The sequence below is a fragment of the Lampris incognitus genome, chromosome 7, assembly GCF_029633865.1.
Source record: "Lampris incognitus isolate fLamInc1 chromosome 7, fLamInc1.hap2, whole genome shotgun sequence".
NCBI lineage: Eukaryota > Metazoa > Chordata > Actinopteri > Lampriformes > Lampridae > Lampris > Lampris incognitus.
Genome location: NC_079217.1, coordinates 16,779,793 through 16,806,506, shown reverse-complemented (window position 1 = coordinate 16,806,506; position 26,714 = coordinate 16,779,793). Strand labels below are relative to the sequence as shown.

Genomic DNA, 26,714 nt, shown 5'->3' with positions numbered 1-26,714 from the left:
CCGTTTTGCGCTTCACTGTCGGTTTTTTTCTCTCGCTTGCTCATCTTGAAATGCTACTGCACAATATCGCCTTTTCGAGGCCAATGTTTCACGTGATGTCTACACAAGGTTAAAGTTCAAAATCACTGGGGCGACTGTGATTGGATAACACAGGCTAGCCGACCAGCTTTTTTTTGTTTCATTTTAAAACAATTTTAAGGTTGATAGCACAATGAAAGTTTGCTTCCTGGCTTTATTTAAAAGAAACACACACACACACACACACACACACACACACACACACACACACACACACACACACATATATATATATATATATATATATATATATATATATATATATATATATATATATATATATTAATGTTATTTTTTTATCCTTTAGGAGATAACCCCCCCCACACACACACACATACACACAACGTGTGCCTAATGGGTCCCTCCGCTACGCCTCTGGAATTTACGCTGTGACTGTTCTGTCATGACCACACTGAGGCAAATTCCTAACTAAGTTGTATGGCAATAAAGTATTGACACTTGAAGTGCATTTACTATAAGAATATCCCACCAAATCCTACTTTATAGAGAGACTCGTTCAATGTTTATAGTTATGAGTATTTGCTTAAATTTTGTCCCACATTAGCACTGTCCATCGTGTGATTCTGACGTCCTCTTGTCAAGGGATGCAAGGGTTGAAAAACATGGAGGTGTACAGAGAACAGACTTGCTGGCAACAGAGTAGCCGACAAACAGCCTCCCATGCATGACATTTTTAAGCCTGACCTAACCGGGTTGGCCATTACATAACTTTAAAAATGTCAGTTATTTGTGGCTCCAAAACTTATTTTGATTGTTAATTGGATTGGTTACGTTACTCACGAGGAGGAGAAGCCACTAGATGTGAGAGAAGACATTGTGAGATAAAATTTGTATGATTATACACACCAGATTCTAGGTGATTGTGATATGTGCACACATCAGTTGTACATGTACATTGTCATTCCAAATTAACTGCCAGGGTTGCAAATCTGGGGTTAAAAGATAAAGAACAAAACCGCAGCATCATTATCATGAGACCAATACGCCTCATATCTGAGTGGCCTGTAACTCATCCTTCCGTTTTCTACATTAAAAAATAGAATTCGAATTAAGTCAAGGACAAGATCAAAACCTGAGCCATTATGAAAATATGTCAAGTCAATTTTATTTGTATAGCCCAATATCACAAATTACAAATTTGCCTCAATGGGGCTTTATAGCAATACAGCATCCTGTCCTTAGACCCTCGCATCGGATAAGGAACAACTCCCTAAGAAAAAGAAAAAAAATGTCTGTGACATTTGACTAGTTTCCTCACCTCACAAGAGAAAGGGGAAGCTTCTGGTAAATACTTTGTTTTATCCCATACTGCACCCGCTCTCCTTGTAGGGAGAACTGTACAGTCTGTTTTCATCCCGGCAGATTTACATTCTCCCCAACCCATTTCAGTTGATTTATAATGATAATCATTTTCAAATCTGTGCGTATAGAAATAGCATATTAAAGAAACCCTCGACATTTTTAGACGTTATCGTGATTTGTTACAAAGAGTCAGGTCATCAAGATCCTCATAAATCATTACCTTTATTAATCATCATCCACAATTCAGCTGTATTTACTAAAGTGCAATTAAGATTTAGAGCGGTTTAAATTGAAGTACTCTACAAATGAGAACTTTATTCAAATAACACCTCTCTGATAACAGAAAGGATTTTCACATTTCTAGTCATTCCCCACTTCATGGTTTTTGAAAGAAAAAAAAACACAAAATTCTAGAATATATTAATTGGTAATAAGTCAATAATCAAAAGAATAAATTTTGGGAATCTCCGCAGCAAAAACTTTTTCCTGACATTCTTTAGTAAAAATCTGTTCTTTTGTTTACCAGTGAGTTCTATGCTAATCCCTGCACATAACAATTATGGTCGAGGCTTTGACAGGAGAACAAAACTGAGGTATTTCAAAGCTGAAAAGCGATAAAAAGCAGAGAAGGTAGAAAAATAGTTATGTGCAAGCTTTACGTCACCTCGCCCCCTTCCCATTAACTCACTATGAATAAATATATTTTGGTCTCATATCAACTTTGTAAGTTAGTTTCATGCTGCAACTCAATGTGTGACAAAGAAATATATAGCCTTAACCAAGGGACTTATATTAATAAATTCACTTATCATTCACTATTTTTAAATGAACCCTCCATTCAAACCCAACTTCATTGTGTTTCTATTAACAAATAAATGAAACCAGAAAAAAATTTTTTCACACATCTGACAGTATTTGTTGCACAAGAACATTTTAGACCACAACCAACAGGAATGAGCAGTGGACTGAACAACCACTTTTAAGTGTACTCAGTATTAACATCTGGATGGTCCCCATCCATCACCAGAGCAAGTCAGAAATATGTCACCACTTACGGCACGTGTCCATCATTTTTTTGGCATTGGCTTTTTTATCGGGGCACTTGTGGGGTCATTTTGTTTCTTCATATATGGGTCTTTGAGTCTTGATGTCCTCCTGTGAGCTTGACCTATCATTGAAGTTCGCTTTGAGCCAAGCTGGCGCTGCAAAGCCAGCATTTTAGCTGCTTTTTTGTGCTTTGCAGCGAGCTCTGGGAACTGCTTGGAGTAGAGGAGGTCTGTGTACTGCAACTCTGGTGTTATGAGGCGCTGACACTGTATTTTTTTTGGTCCATCTAATGTTGGGTTTAGGTTAAAGCCTTGGATGACAGCTGCACCATACTGGAATGGCTTCAGGCTAGCATCTTTTACATGTGAAGGGTCCACCGACCCACCATCTTTTAGACAGGTTTTCGTTAGCTGTTCTCTCCGCTCTCTCAAAGAAGCAACTTCCTTCTTCATCTCTTCTCGTCCCACCAGAGTGTCCACTTTGTGCCAGAAGGTGGTGTTAAAATATACATAGAACCTCCAGTCTAAAGCATTCCATGCTCTGATCTGGTCTGCAGTGTGGGGCGAAACAGTGAGACGTGACCGTTCACTTCGACTATTGAGCTTGAAGGAAATTACATCATCCAGCGACCAACAGAGAGCATGCTTGAGCAAGATCATGGATTCATCAAAGTACTCAGAAATAAGGATGAGGTGAAAGTCCTGTTCAATGGCTGCTATAGCCGCCATGGCCCGCTCCTCAAGGACTTGCGCATCACCCAAATAATTATTTTCAAAACCAAAATCAAAGGCAAGAAGGTTGCGAGCATAGTGGTTGCCGGACAGAGATTTGTTGTAAGAATGCCAAGCATTGTCAAGAAAGTCCGCCAGACTGCGAACTTTGAGGAAGGCTGGGATGCTCTTGTAGTAGACGAAGACAGACTCCATCATGGCCACAGGATTTCTCAGGATGGAAAAGTAGAAAGTATCCTCCGCCATCACCTTTGCCACCTGAGGGTACACGATAAAGAGTGGGATGTGTTTTAGAGATGATAAGCATTGAAAATACAAATAAACAGACATCTTTCACTTTAAAGAGAGAGCCTGGGCAAGAAAAAGGGAATAATTTATTTTGATCTTTTTTGCATCACTTGCTTCTCAAGGTAGATGCTATATCTGCTTTCCAACAAACTGCTGTAAAAAGGTGAGTGAAATATGGAAATATCAAAAGAAACAGGTTATACATTTATAATTTTTCAAAGCATTGCAGAGGCACTTGTATTGAAGCAAAACAATATCTATTATGGTGAAAGTTAAAGCAATGATCAAAAGACAAATGACAATGTAGCAATATAACGCATATGATGTAAGCCAGTAAATGTATGACTCTATTGAAAAAACAAGAGACATTCCGACATTTATACAAATAAACTTGACCAACATCTAAAATAGGCTTACCTCAGACTTTTTAAACCTCAGGTGGTTGCACATGATGTGGAACTCTCTCACACTCTTGCTGCTGACACCTTCCACAAAGTGGGTGGCAAAGAAGTAAGGGTAAAACAACTGGCTGTGTTTGTGCAGTGGGAGGGCAAAGGTCAAGTTCCTGCTGTCCCCATAGCGATACAGGATATTGAGGATGGTGCTGCTGGCTGTTTTGTGTGTCTTAAGGAACATAATGTGATTTTTTGGTTGACACATGCTTTTCTTGCCACTGCTGCTGTGGTCTAACAGGGAAGATACTTCCAGAGTCGGGGTCTTCACAGTCTTCTGCTCAGTGGATGCAGTCAGACTCTTCTTTCTGGTGTGGAACTGAGGGAACTTGCCCCCTCTGCTGTCTGAGCTGCTGTGGTGCACAGGCATTTGAGAGACATTCTCCTCTTGTTGAAGGACCGAAGAATCAGGAAGCCCTTGGTTGAGCTTCTTTATGTGTGCTAGGTCTTCTGGTGCAATTTGCTTTCCAACTGAAATTTCAGTCTGGAAATTTGTAAACTCGTTGAGTGTTACACGTCTTGGCAAGATATCATTCAATGGTTTTAGATACCCCTCAAGTCTTTTGTCTCTCCTTTCCACTTGATTCCCAACACGTGGTTCTGCTAAGCTATGGCTCCCTCTTTGCTGTTCTCTTACAGCTCCTTCCTCATCCAAAGGACTCAATTCCCTCCCCCTTACAAATAGTGAAGGTTTTGTAAATTGGTGTGCCCTGCCATTTTGCTGAGTTAGAAGAGGACGCAGGGTCTCAGCCGCGAACCTCGGGTTCAGAAGTCCCTCATCAGCCAGTTTGTCACTCCTGTAGGGAAACAGCCAGTCGTACATGCAGTCAATACAATATGATACGATGTGGTGTTGTTAACTACATTATCTGTTATCCCCACCCCCGAGCCCTGAGATTCATGTACCTCTGCCATATGGTGCACCTGGCCAACTGGCCAATGCACTGATCTATGCACAACCAAAACAAACTTGTAAAAAAGGACAGCTCTTTTTTTTTTCTAGGTGTGGAGACTGTGATGGAGAGCAGCACACTGAACTCTGCATTAGACTATTTCTTCTCCCTTCCCTTGCCATGAGACAAAGCAGCAACTGAGCAACTTCAACTTTGGGATCATTATCCTAGGAGCAACACAATGGACTTTTGTTACTCTACAGTTCCAGCCTCAACCAAATAGAAGGGCTCAGATACCTGCTTATACTGTTTCTATGATCTGTTTTTGATTGTTCTCACTGTTCTTATGCTTATAACTGACCGTTTGGTACCTCATGTGGCTATAGACATAGTTTGAACATTTCCTGTAACTAATTTTATTCATGAGCTGATACAGTTAAAAACTCCATATTTTTACATGTGTGGTTATAAGTTGTGACTTGCACATAGTCTGTACATACAGTGGCTATACAAAGTCTACACACCCCTGTTAAAATGGCAGGTTTTTGTGATGTAAAAAATGATACCAAGATAAATCATGTCAGAATTTTTTCCACCCTTAATATGAAATTGCAACCTAGGAAAATAAATGTCTTTATGCATGCCCAATAATCCTGGTAAGAAAATCAAAGAGGGTTGAATTTGTCCATCTGGATACATTTATTGACAGATATGATGAAACGTATCTGTCGATAAAATTTGCATCCAGATGAATTGATTCCACCTTCTTTGACTATGAAAATAAAATGAAAAACAATCAGAAACATTTTAGGGAGCACAGCAGTGACATTACCAATCACAGGATGTCCCTCCAAAATTGATAAGACAAGGAGAAAACTGGTCAGGGAAGCTGCCAAGATGTGACATCATGTGACAACAATCTCCCGTATTCTTCATGTCTGGGCTATGGGGTAAGGTGGCAAGATGGAACCAGAAAACAAACCCATCCAATCCTGGCCAAGTTTTGCAGTGTCCCAAAACTATGTGAAAGAATGTGTTATGGCCAGATGGGACCAAGGTTGAACTTTTTGGCCATAATTCCAAAAGGTATGTTTGGCACAAAAACAACACAGCACATCACTAAATGAACGCCATACTTGCGATGAAGCATGGCGGCGGCAGCACTGTGCTTTGGAGCTGCTTTTCTTCAGCTGTAACTGGGGCTTTAGTCAAGGTGGAGGGAATCATGAATAGCTCCAAATACCAGTTGATTTTGGCACGAAACCTTCAGGTGTCTGCTAGAAAGCTGAAGAGGAATTTCATCTTTCAGCATGACAACGACCCAAAGCATACATCCAAACCAACAAAGGAATGGCTTCACCAAAAGCAAATCAACATTTTGGAATGGCCCAGCCAGAGCCCAGACCTGAACCCAACTGAAGATCTGTGGGGTGACCTGAAAAGGGGTGTGCACAGGAGATGCTCTCACAATTTGACAGATCTCAGATCTCGTTTCGGCAAGGAAGAGTGGGAAAATATTGCCAAGTCAAGATGTGCCAAGCTGATACCCTTTCCCAAAAAGACTGAGTGCTGTAATGAAATGAAAAGGTGTTTCCACAAGTATTAGTTTAGGGGTGTGCACACTTATGCAACCAGATTATTGTCAATTTTGTATATTTATTTTTTACCCCCAGAATGTTTCTGATTATTTTTCACTTTTTTCTTATAGGTTGCAATTTCACATTGAAGGTGGAAAAAGTTCTGAAATGATTTATCTTGGTATCTTTTTTTTTCTTTTTACATCACAAACACCTGCCATTTCAACAGGGGTGTGTGGACTTTTTATAGCCACTGTAAATCACCTTTCATCTGTTTATAAGGTGATGACTAGACCTGCAAATGTTTCTAGACCTTGTTACAGGATGTGCTGATGTGAACAATTTGCAAGATTCTGCATATTTGTTCTCTTAGGTAAGGAACAGCTTGCACTGCGCACCAGCACATCTGCCTTCGTCCATAAAACAACTAGACAGTAAATAATTCAGATTTCGGTTTTCTGGACCATTAATCATGTCACATTTGATGGGCGTTTATCACTTTTTTTTCTTTTTTTTTTACAAAATATCAAGGACAAAGTGTTCAATACATGGCACAGTGAGAACCACTGCATTAGACATGGCAAAAGATAGAGCACAGTAACATGTCTGTATAGCACTGGGACTGGTACCTGGACGGCCATACAACTTCAAGGATCTGGACGGCCACATAAACCAGAGTGAAAACCATCAGCATCTTCCACAGAGAGCACAGCCATCTGCACAGCAGTTTCTTCATGCACCTGCAGGAGGCAGACAAAACACAGCCACTGTTGAATGGCTCTCCTTTTTCCAACAGCAGGATTCTTTTTTTTTTTTTTTTTAGCAGTGAGTGGCAAACCATGTGACTAAACGGATAGAGGGCACAACTCAAAACACATCCTTGGGTAAAGTACTGCGGTCTTGGTGTGAGTTGAAACCTCTTTGTTACAGAACTTCCTTGAAAATGTGGTTCGTGTTAAAAGCAGAAAAATGTAACCTCTGAAGCTTAAAGGGCCACTTCTTTTCGTCACATCAAAAATAACAACCGGATAAAGGTATAAATGTTATCAATGATCCAAATGGGTTGATATGAAAGAAGAAAGATACAAACAGATAGGTGCCAATAATTTCAAACAGCATCTGCAAATGCATTGCAAATGCATCCATCATTAAGACCTTGTTTGGTCTTTTAAATTTTAAGTCTAATATCAGTTTTTGAATTATACATAGAAAATGCAAGCAAAACTTTTACAGTCTCAAAATAGACCCCAAAAAAAGTGTTTATTTAAAACATCTAGCTATCATGGGCTTTGTCAATCAGCTTTGTAATGACTGAATGTCTTAAACAGGGTAAAGGCTGTAATTATTAAGCAGTGTTATGCAAATAAAAAAAGATGTATATGTATATTGCAATGATGGATAATTAATTGTAAGTTATGTCTAAGTCAACAGTTGACAGATTCCAGACACTTTACTGATGCAGAAACTTCATGGTCCGTGGTCATTAATGACAGAAAAAAAATAAATCACATCACCCTTGCAGCTGTTTTAAGTTACTCGGTTTTACTGTACCAAATCAGGTTAAGTTATACTGCAGCTGGCTAATACTGAAGCTATGGCTAATATACCACAGCTCATCAGCTGAATTTTTGGCCTTGTGCTTGAGCAGACAACTTTAAAAGTCTACTTACATGAGTAATTACCTAAATTAAACATAAATAAATCTCTTTAAATGAATGAATGTCATAGAATAAATAAAATGTGCAGTAAAATCTGTAGTTTTGCACATTTCATAGATGATAGCTGATAGCTGTTAATAGTTGATAGATAATAGTTTTATTACGCTACAGTGGAATAGGCAAAATATAACTAACAAATGTGAAGATGCTATAATTGTAATTATGCTCAAACGTGTACTTCTTTAAATTGATAATTGGCTACTGAGTATTTCCTTTATTTATGAAGAATTAATCCCTACATTTCATGGCACTCACAAAAGCTGAGTACAAAAGATTTTTGTCACATATAGTGATTGTGTCAGGAAGGGCATCCGACGTAAAATTTTGCCAAATTATTACGCGGATTCTCAAGACCATACCGGATCGATCAAGGCCCCGGGTAACAATGGCCGCCATCGGTGCTGTGCCCTCACAGGGTACCGATGGAAACTATCAAACAGGGAACAAGCCGAAAGAAGAAGAAGAAGAAGATGGGGAGCAACCAGTAAATGCCAGAAATTCCTGCGGCTCCTTTAATTTTACCAAAGGCATTTTGGCTCTTTACTCAAGGCGGAGGAAGTCATGAACAAGCCCAAATGCCAGTCACTATTGGCACAAAGCCTTCAAGCATCTGCTGGAAAGCTGAAGATGAAGAGGAATTCTACCTTTCAGCACGACAACGACCCAAAGCATACATCCACATCAACAAAGGAATGGCTTCACCAGAAAAAGATTAACATATTAGAATGGCCCAACCAGAGCCCAGACCTGAATTCAACTGAAAATCTGTGGGGTGACCTGAACAGGGGTGTGCACAGGAAATACCCTTGCAATTTGACGGATCTAAAATCTTTTTGCAACAACAGTGGGAAAATATTGCCAAGTCTAAATGTGCCCAGCTGATAGAGTCTTACCCAAAAAGACTGAGTGCTGTGATAAACTCAAAAGGTGCTTCAACAAACGATTAGTTTAGAGGTGTGCACACTTATCACACCAGGTTATCATAAGTTACCCCCCCCCCTTTTCTCTCCATTTGTACCTGGCCAATTACCCCGCTCTCTGAGTCATCCCGGTCTCTGCTCCACCCCCTCTGCCGAGCTGGGGAGGGCTGCAGACTACCACATGCCTCCTCCGATACGTGTGGAGTCGCCAGCCACTTGTTTTCACCCGACAGTGAGGAGTTTCGCCAGGGGGATGTAGCATGTGGGAGGATCACGCTATTCCTCCCAGTTCCTCCTCCCCCCCAAACAGGCACCCCAACCGAACATAGGAGGCGTTAGTGAAGCGACCAGAACACATACCCACATCCAGATTTCCACCCACAGACACAGCCAGTTGTGTCTGTAGGGATGCCCAACCAAGCTGGTGGTAACATGAGGAATTGAACAGGCGATCCCCATGTTGGTAGGCAACGGAATTGACCGCTATGCTACCCGGATGCCCGTAAGTTTTGTATTTGCAAGTAAACCTTGTACAGTCACAAAATACAGACAAAAAGGTGTTCATTTAAAACATTATCTACCTACAATAGGCTTAGTCAGTCAGCTTGGTAATGACTGAATGTCTTAAACAAGAATTATTTAGCAGTGTTAAGCAAGTAAAGAAATGTTTATGCCACTGTCTTTGTCTCATATTGTTGTTCTCTCTCCTTCATCTCTTCATCCGACGCCTTACTCTTTGTTATTTTTCCTGGCACCACCAGACCAGCAGGTGGAACGTTTAAGAAGACACGCTTTGTAAGGTTTCTGAGAACATCAGTTTGGTAACAGGACGGATATTTGTCTTCATTGTGTTCACTGGCCTTCGCAGCCTCAAGGCCAACAGGCAGAAACTCAGAAGGAGCTTTGGTGTTGAGCACACTCAACACCAAATAACATTAATAATTTACACTGTGTATACATTACTAAGAACAGAGTTGGGGGGGTTACTTTATTAATAGTTTCCGTTACAATTACAAATTACCTTTTGAAAAATGTATTCAGTAACTTACTCTAAGTATCACAATATTAAAGTAATGTAATCAGGTTACTTTCAGTTATTTTTGGATTACCTAAATGCCAAATATGAAAAAAAGACAAAAGAAAATATATCAATAACATGAGTTTACTTAAGTGCATTTTGTAAGAGAACAAAACAATGTCACCTTAGAAAGGACATGTCTTTATGTATGCTCAATAATCCAGGTAAGGAAATCAAAGATAGTTGAATCAGTTAATCTGGACACAGGTTTATTGAGAGAGACATTTCATCACTCATCTAAGTGACTTCTTCAGTCTCAACTGACTGCAGGTATCCCCGCCCTTATAAACAACACAGTGGCATAACGACCGAAACCAACAGTTTCATATGCAAATTGCCATAACTTTAGTTAATGGTCAGGGCAATTTGCATCTATCTAAAAAAACAAAAAATTAAGTTTCCTTTATTAAGCCCCTTGGAAGAAATTCAGTTACTGCAAATTAATTTATCCTAGCTGTGATCTGTGTAGCTAGGAGCAGTGGGTTGCCGCCTTCATGCTGTGCCCCGGGACCAACTCCAGTTCTTTTCCCATTGCCTTGGTCAGGGGCACAGACAGGAGTATAAACCCTAACATGCATGTTTCTTTCGATGGTGCGGGAAACCGGAGTACCAGGGGGAAAACCCACCACAGACACAGGGAGAACATGCAAACTCCATACAGAGGATAACCCCACCCACCCACCACACACCCCACCACACACACACACACACACACACACAGGTTGGACAACTGCAGGGTTCGAACCCTGGCCTTTAAAGGACAACATTATAAACATAAATACATTTTCTAAAATATGGTATTTAAATCATGTAAGCAACAAATTTTCAATCCCGCTCAATAGCAACAAAAATGTTCAGCCATCTTCTATTGTGAAGGAGAACTGCACTTTGGCTGGGAGATGACCCAGGCAAAACACCATTATTTCCTATGGCTGTGGGGTGGGTCACCTTTCTGCCAAATAGAACTGAAAAAAGTTTGTCTTCTCTTTTCTTTTTTTTAAATTTCCTATAGACTGAAGCTGAATTCACTCCTATCACTCCAGCTGACCTGAGAGGGTCATTTTTTTCCTGGGCTGGACCAGCATTTGCCTCAATTACTGCAGTTCTACAGGGCCAGGGCCATACTCACTCCCAAGTTTAATAATGCTGCTCTCTAATTTGGCTGATGCCACAGAGGATATTATTACACCAGAAATCCCAGCAAGCGAGATGTCGTTTGCTTTACTTCTCAGCATGTATGAAGAACATTTTAAGGCAATGTCAAGATTGTACACTTTCAACTTATAAAACTACTGATATCAGCATTAGTAGTTGCAGCAGTTATAGTAGTACCAATAGAATAATAAAACAATAAAATTGCAATTAGACGTTGTGATTGTACTGTTAGTAATAGCTCACTAACACACTCTTACTCTTTCTTGTACAATTTCTCTTTCTCTCATTGCCTCACACGCAGTCATTCATTCATATACTTATATTCAGAGAACCATTTTGAGAGAGTGAAGACACTGTTGCTTGTTGAACATGAATTTAGTTGATCCAAAGATTGTTGAATGTTGGTCAGACCTGTTATTAAAGCGAGGTGTCCTCATGTCCATGTTTACTTAAGTGGCTAGTGGTTGTGTGGCTTTAATAATGTCATCATTCTGCAGGGTCTGTCATATTTCCTCCGTGACGATCCTTCATAGTTCCACAGGACCGCAGAGTCAAGCCTGATTTTTGATGCTGAATGAATCAATGGGAACTCGGTCGGAGAAGGAGCAGCTAGGCAGGTATTTCATGAAGAAAGAAGACGGTGTTCTCTGAGTTGGGCTTTGTGCTCTTTTTTTTGTGTGTGTGGCATATGTACTCTCTAACATTATTGAATAATAAACACATTTATACATGCAGTCAGGGTTGAGTCAGCAGACTTCTGTGGACCAAAATCATCTTTCTTTTTTAAAATGAGACATTTTCAGACCCACACGATGCCCTCTGGAGGGCCCTCGTGTGTATGGATTTGGTTGCACACTGATTTTGAGGTTGGATGGCAGATGTGCCAATGTGAAATTATCTTTGAATGACCTTTGCTTCTGGTTAGAATAGTCTAACATTATGCAAGAGAAACATGACAAGCGAAAAAGTGTGCCAAACAACTCCAGTGCCCCTTACTGCATAACTGTATTATGCATAACTGCATAACACATATGTGTGCGTGTTATGTTAAGAATGTTGTGCGCGCACGCATGCACGCACAACATGCTTAACGTTGCCTGATGGCAACAGTTTGGCTAAGGAAGATGATGTAAAGCCCTACCCTACTAAGCACAAAACAACCACTTCAATATCTATTTCTACCAAGATTTCTCCACATAAGCATGCAAAACAGCCAAATCAGCAATGTGCCTGCCTGTTGACTGTGTTGTGGCTGAGAATAAACAAAATGAAGCCGGCTGTAAATGCTTTAATGTCCAGCTGTAAGGCTGTGGCAAGCCAGCGCTTGTGGAAAGCCCCGGTCCCCATTTTATTCACCCTATCAATTTTGGTTACCTCATCCACCTTATTCCTAGGGGCGCTACTGAGGAAAGGATTATGGGTGTAACAAGGGGGCAAATTTCAACAAATACTGTAAAGCCTCAGATTTTGCAAATATTACCCATACCAATGTCGCAGCAAACTTGCTGGAAACCATGCATAGGACACACAAGGCTACTCTCAACTGCCCTGCATCCGCCATCTTTCGGCAGCAGTGGCAAACAGCACGTAAGGAGGTACAAACAACCTTGTGCACTCTATAAAATACATTGTGGTTGAACAGAGCTCATGATGCTGATAGAAATTATATGAACAACTTCTAAACAAATACGAAAAAGAAAACTCGCTTCTATGCACCCTATGCATTGCTTTTGTGTGCTGCCAGTTGACACCTTTATCTTATCAGACTTGAACCTAGTTTTCTGGCACTTAACTTACATTGTTGTCCCCTGACTAGATCCTTGCTTGTGTGGTATTAACTATCAGATGTGAGTCACTTTAGATAAAAGTGTCTGCTAAATGAAATTGTAACAAAGCAGAAGGTGGTCGGAGGGTAGGAGGCAGTGAGGGAGAGAAACAGAGAGAGAAACAGAGTGGAAACAAACTGATGTTTGCATACATAAGGAATGAATAAAGAGGCTTTTAAACAAAATGCCTCACGTTTCTCCAGGCTATGGCAACATCTGGAGCATGACCCACACTCCCTTCCCAACCCTCCCCAGCACATCTCACCCAAGTGTGCACACAAACACACATGAACTTTTGCCCCCTGTGCGTAAGTTAAGAAGAAACTTTAGTAGAGAACCTTGTCTTTTGAAGAATTTGAGGTATCCCACTGGTGAGAATCAGTAGTAATGGGGGAGGGGGGGGGTACTGAGTCAAACTCATGATCTATCCCAAATACACATGGTTTATCCAGAGATCAGTCACCCTAGTTGGAATGCTCTTAAATTGTTCTGTCTGCCCAAGAGCTCCTAATCTCTCTCTGGATACTGATATCCCCAGTGAGGTCATCCTCAGGCACTGAACTCACATCTATGATTCAAATTAAACAGTAGAATGTTGATATGAGAGGCTGGGGAAAACGTGAAACTCAACAGAGACGGCGGAACTTTTGACCATAAATAACAGGCTCTGACTCAATCGGGAAAACTCTCTGTTGGTAACAAGTGTTTTCGTCGACAAGAGCAGTTACAGTACAGCGTTACTGAGTCAGACATTTATTAACCTCCACCCCAACTAAGCCGCTCAGTAGCCAACTATAAAGATTTGTTTCCCTCCCTTGGTTGCAGCTACTGTTTTAGATCACTGCTATGATTGAGAAATATTCCATGTCAACTTTTCACACTGCGCAAGGGTGAAAATATTAATCAAATCAACTAAAATCAAAAAGAAACTACCCCACCCTAAATCTCATAACCAAATCAATATGTAATGGCTAACAACACTGTCCATTACCAATGCTCCATCTCACTTTGCAGGCAATGTGGGGTGGTAATTGGTCAGTATCTGATTACAGTCAGGTGGCTGCAATCAGATAACTTGTGTGCTGTAACAGTATGCCAGTTTTTTCGCCTGCAGGCAGGCAGTGGAAACTGGTGTTATTTCACTGAGGCTTGTGCAAGGTCAAGGGTGCTTACAAGTCCAAAAGTTTGCTTTGCTATACGTTCCGAGAGTAGATCATTTTTGACAACAGCCTTCAAAGTTCCTTATATGTATGTACTCTTATCACTGCCTACCTGAACATTAGTTTTAACTAGTGCATTCATCACAAACAGGTGTCATTGCTGCATCGAGACTACCTTATTAAAGGATAGGTTCACTTTTTTGAACCCAGTCCTCATCTTAACATGTCAGGTATGATTTAGAATCTTCACTAATCACTTCAGTATTGAGAAACATACCACTTTACCCCATTGGACCATGTCTAGCCCCAGTAAGAAGGTTCAGCAATTGTTTAAGCCTTCAAAGACCATGATGTCTCCTTTACAAAAATGGGAAGCTCAAAGCATGCTCGCTTCATTTGTTTCTTGTTCATATGTAATATGTCCCCCACCTGCTGCCCAATGACTGCTGGGATAGGCTCCAGCATCCCGCAACGCTGGCTGGGATAAGTGGGTTGGAGAATGAATGAATGAATGAAAGGAACAACTATTTGCCGTTTTACACAGTATCCCAACCATCTGTTATTTAACTTGCGCACTTGTGACAGCGGGAAGTCCTGTACCCAGACAGTCCTAGATCATTAGCTACAGCCACATGCTTAATATCTAACCTGGTACAGATGTATCAAGGAAAACATATTTGTGGAAGGGAAAAATAAAGTAATTTTAGAGGTGTCCAATGGAGTTTTTGACCACAAGTGGCCCTATAGGGTAAAGTAAGAAAAGTAGGTCCACATATCATTTGTATCATGTGTTCTTTGGGCATGTGCATGACATACATGCATGCGCACAGAGATGATGTATTACACATTTCCTTAAACATAAAACAGAGAAGACAAAGAAGAAAAAGAGGAAGAAGAAGACGGAGACATGTGATCAGAGGATGCGCAGCAGCTGCAGCGAAAGCAAAGAAAAGTAAGGCTGACCACAAATTTGAACCGAGAAAACAAAATAACCAAGAAAGAACTCACATCGATATCGGTGAGGCAATTCCACAGTTGGTGGCAGTAACAGGCCTTATCCACCAACACAAAGAGAAGAAGAAATCGTAACCCAATGTAAAAAATGCAGCTAACAAAACATTCCACAAAAAAAAGAACTTGCAAATGTTTTATGAAGTAGGAAATGCATTCTTCATGTTTATCAGGCCTCGAGTGTTTTGGTGAGAAACTTGTAAACAAACCCAAACTGTTTAAAAGGAAACATTCAGCACCTGGATGATTAAGCATGCATCAAGACGAAACACTGGATACCTTTAACTTGACAGAAAGCATGATTTGTGACTATTTCTTTTTCAGTGGCACATAACTGGGACATGTCCGAGAGTACAATGATATTCCTAATTTTTGAAGAGACATCTGGTTTTTGAAGGCTTCAGCGATTGATAAGTGATAAGTTTCTCAAAGCTGAAGCGAACGGCAAAATGTTTGTCTTCAATTCTTAGAATTACCCAAGAACATTATAAGGGTGTTAGGGATCAAAATGAGCGAAGCTATCCTTTGATAAAAGTTTGTTATTTACATGTACATTCAATCAAATTTCTTTTCCAATAAAAATGCTGTGGGAATATCACAGGACCACAAGTCACTTTACTGTTTCACCACCCATTCTTGAAACGTGGGACAAAATGTGTTAAGAATTTTTTTGTTTTTGTACTTCTTGAATTTGAAAAGTATACGCTGGTAGACATAAGCTTCAGCTATTGAATCATGCAAAGGGAAAAGTTTTTGGTGAGTCCATTGCTGACAGCATTTTACATCTGCCAAGCTTCCAACTCCACTGAGTGGATTGTGTAATGGAGTTAATAGGGAAAAGGAGGGGAGGAAGAATCTGCCTCTATATAAACAAAGGTTGATGTACAGATGTCACAATATTAAGGAAAATATGCACTCCTCACCGAGAGACTATTTTCATCAAAGGCAAACCGTTTGAATCACCACGGGAGTTTTCATCCTTTTTCTGGCTGGTGTATACATCCCACCTCAGGCCTGTGTTAGTGAAGCCTTACAACACCTGGCTGACCAGATAACCAGTATGGAGCGGAAACACCCAGGCTCTCTTCTCATTATTCTTGGGGATATTAACAGAGCAAACCTCAGCCATGAATTCTCAAAATACAGACAGCATATTAAATGTCCCACCAGGGATAAAAACACAATGGACCCCTCCTACACAATATTAAAGGATGCATATCGCTCTGTTCCCTGTGCAGCTTTGGGACTTTCTGATCACTGTCTGGTTAATCTTCAACCAACATACAGGCAGAAACTAAAATCTGCAAAGCCTATGGTTAAAACTATAAGGAGATGGACCACCGAGTCAAAACTGATACTTCAGGCCTGCTTTGACTGCACTGACTGGGAGTATTTTTAAGGCTTCATCTACAGACCTGGACAAACTTACTGACACAGTGACATCTTATACCAACTTTTGTGAGGACATATGTGTGCCCACCAAAATTTTCTGCACGTTCAATAACAATAAGCCCTGGTTCACAGCAAAACTCAGGCAGCTTCGTCAGGCCAAGGAGGAGGCTTACAGGAGTGGAGACAGGATCCTGTACAACCAGGCCAGAAAGACACTGAAAAAAGAGAGCAGAGAAGCCAAAATGGGTTACACTGAAAAGCTGAGAAACAGATTTTCAGCTAACGATCCTGCGTCTATGTGGCGAGCCCTGCCGGACATCACCAGCTACAGGAAACCCTCCCTCCACACTGAAGAGAACCTTCAAATAGCTGATGACTTGAATATGTTTTATTACAAGTTTGATCAGCCCACTTTCACACCCCTCACCTGTTCCAACTCAGACATCACACAACCAACTGCACCCCATGCTATCACCACTCCCCTCAACCCTGCCTCCCCACTGGCACTAATGGTCTGTGAAGAGGATGTGTGTCAGCTCTTCCAGAGATGGAGGATCAGGAAGGCACCAGGCTCAGACGGCGTGTCACCCTCCTGTCTAAAACTCTGCACAGACCAGCTGACCCCCATCTCCACGGGAATATTCAACAGATCATTGGAGCTGTGTGAAGTCCCCTTCTGCTTCAAACGTTCCACTATCATCCCAATCCCCAGGAAACCCTCCATCACTGGATTGAACAACTACAGGCCCATCGGCCTGACGTCTGTGGTAATGAGGTCCTTGGAGAGACTGGAGTTGACCAAACTGAAGGACATCACTGGACCCCCTGCTGTTTGCCTAAAGGGCAAACAGGTCAGTGGATGATGCAGTCAACATGGGACTGCACCACATCCTGCAACGTCTCAACTCCACAGGGACGTACGCAAGGATCCCGTCAGTGAACTTCAGCTCGGTGTTCAACACCATCATCTCATAAGTCCTCCTCACCAAACTCACCCAGCTCACTGTGCTTGCCTCCATGTGTCAGTGGATCACAAACTTCCTGAAAGACGGGAAGCAGCAGATGAGGCTGGGGAAAATCACATCCAGCACCTGCACAGTCAGTACTGGTGCCCCTCAGGGATGTGAGGGCACTTCCTGAATGTCACAAACATCACAAACTCTGCCGAGAGGTGCTGTTTAAGTGGGTATTGTATTTTTTGCGTCCGCAAGTATGCGAGGGTCCACATGACGTAAATTTCATCACTACCCAACTTTGCACATGTCCGCCCGCACCAGCTGTCTGCGTGCAGACCAGATTTTGTGACTTTGCTACAAGGGCACGAACTGCACCTGCGCTGGAAACCAAAATGGATACGGAATTTGAAGAGAGGCTGTGTGACAAGGTCCATTGCTACCCGCATCTCTACAATTCATCTTTAAAACAATAAAATCAAACGTGTACTGCACTTTTCTTTTTTTATGTGACTGGGCTAAGTACAACAGACTCAGCAGCTCTTCTTTTTCTTTCATGTATGTAGCCATTTTGATTTGATTCATAGTTCACATGCATGGAAACAGGTCAGACTCCGCAGAATACATCAGACACCGATCTACTTCACATGTGTGGACTCCAAGCGGATTCCAGAAAGTAGTATAAACTGAACTACTATGCGTCCATCACTTGGTAACTCCGTCAAGGACTGATGATGTGCTGATGGACGTTTGAAGCATTAATGTCATGAATGCTGCAGAAATGATGCTGTGCTTTTGTTAAGTCTGCAGGTTTAGTTCTTGTTTATATTTTTTCCTTTTTCTTTTTTTTTTTTTGGTCTTTTGTACGTGTTCATTTGTATCAATTTTCCTTAAAGAAACTCAATAAAAACTTAAATAAAAAAAAGAACTACTATGCGTCCATGGTGTTTACAGCTGTTTGTGTCCGTTCATATATTTCAGCCTTAACCCGCTGAACCCCACTAGTGGTGGGGATCGGCGGAGGGTAGACACACACTTATCCACTCAGTGAGGCACGAATGCAGCCCTGGACATCTAAGGGCATAACAGACCTGTCATAGCTCAATCTTGTGTGGCTGAACGTCACTTGTCCTTCTTGGACACCAACCACACGGGGCTGCATAACTAAATTTAGCACAAAAAGTAAGGAAATTTGTGTTTGGTAGATTATTTCTTTGTTGTAACAATGCTTCTTGGCAATAAATCTTATATCAGGCACCTGATTGTCAGCACTTGGGGTACCAGAAGCTCAAAACAAGAGTCAATAGCAACAGCAAAATAAGCTGTTTGGCATTGGCAGAGAAGAATTTTTCAGGGGCGCAACCCACATATGCAGCTCTGCTGCTCATCCCACAAATGCATGTTCCTTACAAATCTGGCACCATTTAAAAGGGAAATAAACAGGCTTTCCAACGGTATAAGATTTATTGCCAAGAAGCATTGTTACAACAAAGAAATAATCTACCAAACACAAATTTCTTTACTTTTTGTGCTCAGTATAGTTAGCACGCTGAAGTCTCCTTTGTTATTGAAATTAACCAGACAAATTGCTCCACCAACTAAGAACAGACATGCACCACCATCCACAGAATCAAGAAAGAGCTATCTGTCAATCCTTTACGTGTTCGGGCCAGGTGAATTTCCTTGTTGAGTCAAATTAAGTCACAAGCTCCACTCCTGGTGGTGCCCCTTCCATCAATTCCTTTACGTTTCATCTGTGCAACCATATTCCCCCCGGAGCCTAAAGACTTTGGTTTCTTCGATGCTGCCCGGCGGGTCATGAGTATCAGGCTGCTGGATTGCTAGTCGGCATCGTTCAAGGTCAGAACTACTAGTGCCCTCAGGACCTCTCAGGGGCTCCTGCTCCATCCTTTCCATTAACAATGCCAGAGGACTTATCCTACTGGACTCTAACACAGTGTGTTCATCAGAACTGACGTCTGTGCTGTTCCTCCTCTGTTCTTCTATGAAGCCATGGAAATCAAAGGCACTGGGGTTGAAGCATTGGCACATAAATGGGTTGCTGCAACAACATGACATCACTCTGTAGTGAAGACTATTCTGATGTGATAGATTGGCCCAATGTATTTTTTTTGTGTCGATTGAACTTGTTTGATTGGTTGTGTGAGAATTATCATATCTTGTCAGCTCATGTTCATCGATGTAATACAGCTTGACACCATTCAAAGCACTAGAGACAGTTTCACAGAAGGTCTTCCCATCTTCTATATCATTTCCTTGCAGTACAAGGCTGTCTGCTGTTCTTTTTATTGTTCCCCCAATGCCATCTGGGGCGCCCTTGCCATGTGATTTAGGGAAGAAGGTCGACCTTAATCTCACTTGCAGAAGAGCAACACACCAGATCAAAGCTCTCTTCCAATATCGTAGTTTTCATGACACCCCACACTCGAAGGACTTCAAGCATCAGATGAGGATTTTCATGATGCTGACACAAACAGGTCTTTCAGTCAGAGGCTTTTGGTGGCGTGATGTAGAATGGCCGCAGAGCACAGAATGATGAATAACTGAGTCTCACAGTTGGGCTGCTTCATAGGAAGTCACTATGTAGGTTGATCATAGTGTCAGTAAGGATCATTCTCTGCTTGTTTGACTTCTTCCTTGTGATTGTGTCACTTTTGTCTGCTGTCAGACGTGCAGCGCTAATGAAGAACTCTTGGATGGTCTTGGTGACACTATTGAAGAATGTTGACTTCTTCTGCATTTTGTGTTTCATTTCTCTCACCAACTTATATGTCAACCCAAATTGTTGGATCTTATGAAGAAGGGTGATACTGTTTCAGAATCCTGCGAGATAGTGTCAGTGGTTGACCACTGGACTTGTGAGGTGTCTTAGTGTTTGACCAAGTCTGTTTGCTCCTCTGAAGCTCTCTGGTAAGAGGAACGTTGTTATCCTCACCCTTATAAACAATACAGTGGCATAATAACTGAAAACAATGATTGGTTTCATATGCAATTGCTGTGACCATTAACTAGTTACAATGGTCATGTGTACTATTCAGAGAGGATTGGGGAATAGTTGCAATCACAGCATTGTAAGATGCCAACAGATGTACGCTTAGCCCCCCCCCCTCCCCCGGTTCAGGGATGGTCGTTATGACGCTCAAACCGATCGTTGTTTTCTGTTGTTATGCCAAAATATTGTTTATAAGGGTGGGGATACTTGCAGTCAGGCAGCACAGTGGTGCAGTGGTTGGCGCGGTCACCTCACAGCAGCAAGGTCCTGGGTTTGAGCCCTGGGGTAGTCCAACGTTGGTGGGTCATCCCGGGTCATCCTGTGCGGAGTTTGCACATTCTCCCCGTGTCTGCGTGGGTTTCCTCCAGGGGCTCTGGTTTCCTCCCACAGTCGTAAGTCAGGTGGATCGACTGTACTAAATTGTCCCTAGGTATGAATGTGTGTGTGTGTGCGTGTGTGTGTGTGTGTGTGTGTGTGTGTGTGTGTGTGTGTGTGTGTGTGTGTGTATGGGCCCTGTGATGTCCTGGCGGCCTGTCCAGGGTGTCTCCCTGCCTGCCGCCCAATGACTGCTGGAATAAGCTCCAGCATCCCTGCGACCCTGAGAGCGGGCTAAATGGTTCAGATAATGGATGGATGGATGGATGGATGGATGGATAGATGGAAACCTGCAGTCAGTTGGGACTGAAGAAGTCACTTAGTTGAGTGAAAACGTTTTTCTCAATAAATTTTGTGTCCAGATGGACTGATTCAACTTTCTGTGATATCAGTAATTTAGTTTTTATAGTCTAATGGTGCAATTTGTTTAATTTGATTATTGGAAAGTCAATTGACAATCCCCTTCCTGTTGTAGCAAAGCTTCAAATAACTTCGAATACTTGCTGCCGAATATTTGAAGTCCAAAAAAAAGAAAAAAGTATGCGATACAGCCCTAGCTGATTGTATACTTTCTTTCTTCTGTTCTTTTTTTTCTATCCCTTTTACTCTGCTCCTCCACTGACCGTTTCTGCCTAGCCATGCTTGCCTAACATACAGAGTATAACGTTATTATGATAAGAAAGGGCATAACCCAGCCACTGAGGATGCACAAGCCAGTGCATTCTTAGTGCTGGTCCCAAGCCCGGATCAATGGGGAGGGTTGCGCCAGGAAGGGCATCCGGCGTAAAATCTTTGCCAAACCAAATATGCGGATCATAAATATGATTTCCATACCGGATCGGTCGAGGCCCGGGTTACCAACGACCGCCACCGGTACTGTTACCTGCAGGGTGCCAGTGGAAACTATACTACTGTTGGGCGAAGGAGAAGGAGAGGGGGAAGGGTAGGCATGTGGAGGTGAGAGTCGGAACGTTGAATGTTGGCACTATGACTGGTAAAGGGAGAGAGCTGGCTGATATGATGGAAAGAAGAAAGGTAAGCATACTGTGTTTGCAAGAGACCAGGTGGAAGGGGAGTAAGGCCAGGAGTATCGGAGGTGGGTTCAAAGTCTTCTACCATGTTGTGAATGGGAGGAGAAATGGGGTAGGGGTATTTCTGAAGGAAGAGTATGTCAAGAGTGTGCTGGAGATGGAGAGAGTGTCCGACAGAGTGATGAGTATGAAGCTAGAAATCGAAGGTATATTGCTGAATGTTATCAGCGCATATGCCCCACAAGTTGGGTGTGAGATGGAAGAAAAAGAAGAATTCTGGAGTGAGTTGGACGACGTGGTGGAGAGGGTACCCAAGGAGGAGAGAGTGGTGATTGGAGCAGACTTCAATGGACATGTTTGTGAAGGGAACAGAGGTGATGAGGAGATGATGGGTAGGTATGGTGTCAAGGAAAGAAATGTGGAAGGACAGATGGTGGTGGATTTTGCGAAAAGGATGGAAATGGCTGTGGTGAATACATATTTCAAGAACAGGGAGGAACACAGGGTGACGTACAAGAGTGGAGGAAAGTGCACACAGGCGGACTATATCTTATATAGAAGGCACAACCTAAAAGGGATTGGAGACTGCAACGTGTTGACAGGGGAGAATGTAGCTAGGCAGCATTGGATGGTGGTCTGTAGGATGACTTTGGAGACCAAGAAGAGGAAGCGAGTGAAGGCAGACACGAAGATCAAATGGTGGAAGTTGAAGAAAGAAGACTGCCGTGTGGAGTTTAGGCAGGAGTTAAGACAGGCACTGGGTGGTAGTGAAGAGTTGCCAGATGGCTGGGTCTCTGTGGACAATGATGTTTGCGGATGACATTTTGATCTGTAGCGAGAGTAGGGTGCAGGTTGAGGAGAGCCTGGAGAGGTGGAGGTATGCACTGGAGGAAAGGGGAATGAAAGTCAGTAGGAGCAAGATGGAATACCTATGCATGAATGAGAGGGAGGACAGTGGAATGGTCAGGATGTAAGGAGTGGAGGTGACGAAGGCATATGAGTTTAAATACTTGGGGTCAACGGTCCAAAGTAACGGGGAATGCAGAAGAGGTGAAGAAGAGAGTGCAGGCAGGGTGGAGTGGGTGGAGAAGAGTGTCAGGAGTGATTTGCGACAGAAGGGTACCAGCAAGAGTTAAAGGGAAGGTTTACAAGATGGTTGCGAGACCAGCTACTATGTTATATGGTTTGGAGACAATGGCACTGATGAAAAGACAGGAGGCGGAGCTGGAGGTGGCAAAGTTGAAGATGCTAAGATTTTCACTGGGAGTGATGAAGAAGGACAGGAACGATTATATTAGAGGGGCCGCTCAAGTTAGACGGTTTGGAAACAAAGCAAAGAGGCAAGATTGAGATGGCTTGGACATGTGTGGAGGAGAGATGCTGGGTATATTGGGAGAAGGATGCTGAATATGGAGCTGCCAGGGAAGAGGAAAAGAGGAAGGCCAAAGAGGAGGTTTATGGATGTGGTGAGGGAAGACATGCAGGTGGCTGGTGTGACAGAGGAAGATGCAGAAGAGAGGAAGAGATGGAAACAGATGATCCGCTGTGGCGACCCCTAATGGGAGCAGCTAAAAGTAGTAGTAGTAGTAGATGATAAGAAAAGCTATATTGGAAAGCTGTATTCATAAATTCTCGGTCTGTCTCGCTGTCTGTAGGCCCGATCATAGTGGAGACATAATACACAACAGTCCTGTCCTATGTGTGTGTTTGTGTATGCTAGATCAGTGTTCCCCAAACTTTTTTTTTGGAGACCCACTTTTTAAAAATGCCAAACCATTGCGACCCAATTCACAATAGGCAATATCTGTAAATCGTGAGAAGAGTGAATTTGTGCGTAAATGAAAGTTCCTGACCATTTTTACAGCCATTTCCACATCACCTTATATTATCTTGAATAGGTAAACCATCCATTTTGAAAAGATATATTTGATCAATCACAACTTGGTTTTATGCACATTATTGATAACATAGTATGTTACATACTTTATAAATGAGACCAAATAAGTGCAGTTAGGCAGTTAACAGGCTTTCTCATTGTTTTTATTTCCTCTCATCAGTAAAACAATATACACATTATAAATGAAATAAAATAAGTGCATTTAGGTGGAGTTAACAGGCTCTCATTTTTTCCTCTCATCAGTAAAACAAACAGAATGTACGCTAGCCTTTCATATTCGATTCAATGTTATAAGTACAATTGTCCGAACAATACGAATATTCATCCATCCATCCATCTATTATCCAAGCCACTTATCCCAATCGGGGTCACGGGGATGCTGGAGCCTATCCCAGCAGTCACCGGGCAGCAGGCAGGGAGGCCCCTTGGACAGGCCCCCAGGCCATCACAGGACCTGGGCCTGTCACATCACGTCACAGGGCCGCAAATATTCAGTAATATCAAAAACATGCTTCTTGTTAAAAGTTTTTTGAAATGCTCATGCTTCTTATAAGAACAAGTAGGCTTTTGTTTAAGTGCAGCTATTGCTATCAAACAATCGGTCAATCAATTCGTTAACCACATTACGTCTATTCCACGTCACATCTCATTGTGCCAATGTGCTATTTACTTCTCCTGAATATGATCTTTTTGGGTCTACTCCAAATGTCCAATGTACGTATACCTTGCTAATGTGATAAGTGGCCTGCTTGTTTTTTAGTATTGCGTTCAGGCTGGTGCACCGGGCGAGGCGTTGAGTCTATGTCTGTGTTCTGTGTTATGACGGAAACAGTGAATGTGGCAGAAATACCAACAAGCTCTCTCATGTGTCTCAAAGGTGTACTGCAGATATAGAGCTTTTAAAATAAAAAACTGGAAGAAATTCTGCAAATTTCATTTGGCGACCCAAATAAAATCCCCTCTGGGAATGACTGCGCTAGATCATAATAGAGAGATAATACAAAACAGTTGTATCAAACCACCCCTTTAATGTGTGTGTGTGTGTGCGCGCGCGTGCGTGCGTGTTGGGGTGTGCAGGTGTGTTAAGAGAGCAGCTGCCATCAATCGCTTTGGTTGTCTAGATAAAGTGCTATCTAAATGTAATCCATTATTATTTTTATTATTATCCATCCATCCATTCATTATCCGAACCGCTTATCCTGCTCTCAGATCGCGGGGATGCTGGAGCCTATCCCAGCAGTCAGTAGGCGGGGAGACACCCTGGACAGGCCGCCAGGCCATCACAGGGCCGACATATATATATATATATATATATATATATATATATATATATATACACACATACAGACACACAAACACACACTCATCACTCATACCTAGGGGCACTTTAGTATTATTATATTGTGGCGAATTCGGGGGGGGGGGGCAGCTCGGGAACCGCCGTAGCCGGGACGCGAACCCGTATCTCCCGCACCACGAGTGACTACGTTAACCAGTCGACTAAAGGGTCCGACCCGTTAGCCAAGGGCTACCGAGTCTATTTATCCATGCACGTTACACTACTCCCCTCCTCCGGGAAGCGCGGATGCGCTTCAGCATATCAACTCCCTATGCCCTCACGCCTCTGGGCGCACGCCCTTCCGGTGGCCTCACGGTCTCACCATCCCACTTCTGACACCAATCTAGCGAATCGGGGGGGGGGGCAGTCCAGGAACCGCCGCGCCCGGGACGCGAACCCGAGTCTCCCGCACCACGGACGACTACGTTAACCAGTCGACTAAAGGGTCCGACCCGTTAGCCAAGGGCTAGCGAGTCTATTTATCCGTGCACCTACAACATTATTAATCAGATTACGCGTCAACGCCGTCAGACCAAAAAAAACTGACGGCGTTGACAAAATTAAACGTTTTTGTATCTCAGCAACGTGGTCTACAATGGAACCATTTTGTTTTTTCTCAATTGCTAGTGTAACCTACACAAAAGACATCCGCTAACCCCAAGACTAAAGGAGGCCGACCCCCTGGCGAACGGGCCAGTGGGTCTTTTTGTAGGTTACACTAGCTACCTGCAAACCCTAACTACAACACTTACATATTTTCCAAAATTCTTAACAAATTTTAATGTACTGGAGAGACGGTGCTGACGTGTAAAAGCTGTGACCCCAGTTATATCGATATTATTCCTTAAAATTATCAAAAAGTTGAAAACTTACCAAACCACGTGTGGTACAAGTCGTGGACGGCGTGAGCAGTAATTGACCAAGGGGTCCTCAAGCAGATAGGTGCCAGGGGTGATTCCCGAGTTATTCACGATAATGTAAAAAAAAAAAAAAAATCTGACGGTGTTGACGGAAATTGAGGACGCGTTTATAAGAAATAGATTTTTACTGAAAATGTCGGGAAACATTACAACGTATTCCCATGAACGGTTGGTGTGATATCGTACGAAAAGTAATGCACAATTTTTCGTGGGGCGATTCAGAGCGCTGCGCAGTCCTAACAGGTTAGGTCACGTGATCGCAGCCTGGCCCACGGCGACGTGGGTTACATGTGAATTTTTGTGCATTACTTTTCGTACGTTTTACTACGACCAGAGAATGAGAACAGCCTGAACATTACCATGTGCACTGTTTACTATATCAGTTATCAATGTCTGCTAAATGATCCTGCTATCCATACATTTTATGACTTTTTAACCCTTTTTGGGGGCAATTTGTAATATTGATTTTTTAGGACAATTTGATTAAACAAATTAAATTCTAATGTGTTCAAATAAAACTTTTAAAAATGTTATGAG

The 26,714-nt window shown here is 42.3% G+C and overlaps 1 protein-coding gene across 1 annotated transcript in view; it reads right to left on the bottom strand.

The window, feature by feature from the left end:
- Nucleotides 1-1,197: 1,197 nt before the first annotated feature.
- gal3st2 (galactose-3-O-sulfotransferase 2) overlaps nt 1,198-26,714 on the bottom strand; it is a 27,066-nt gene continuing 1,549 nt past the window's right edge. The window contains exons 2-4 of the mRNA XM_056283718.1: nt 7,019-7,129; nt 3,885-4,716; nt 1,198-3,437 (exon numbers count right to left, since the gene is read on the bottom strand). Coding sequence (XP_056139693.1) covers nt 2,469-3,437; nt 3,885-4,716; nt 7,019-7,129 — 1,912 coding nt within the window. The 3' untranslated portion in view covers nt 1,198-2,468. The remainder of the gene's footprint in view (nt 3,438-3,884; nt 4,717-7,018; nt 7,130-26,714) is intronic.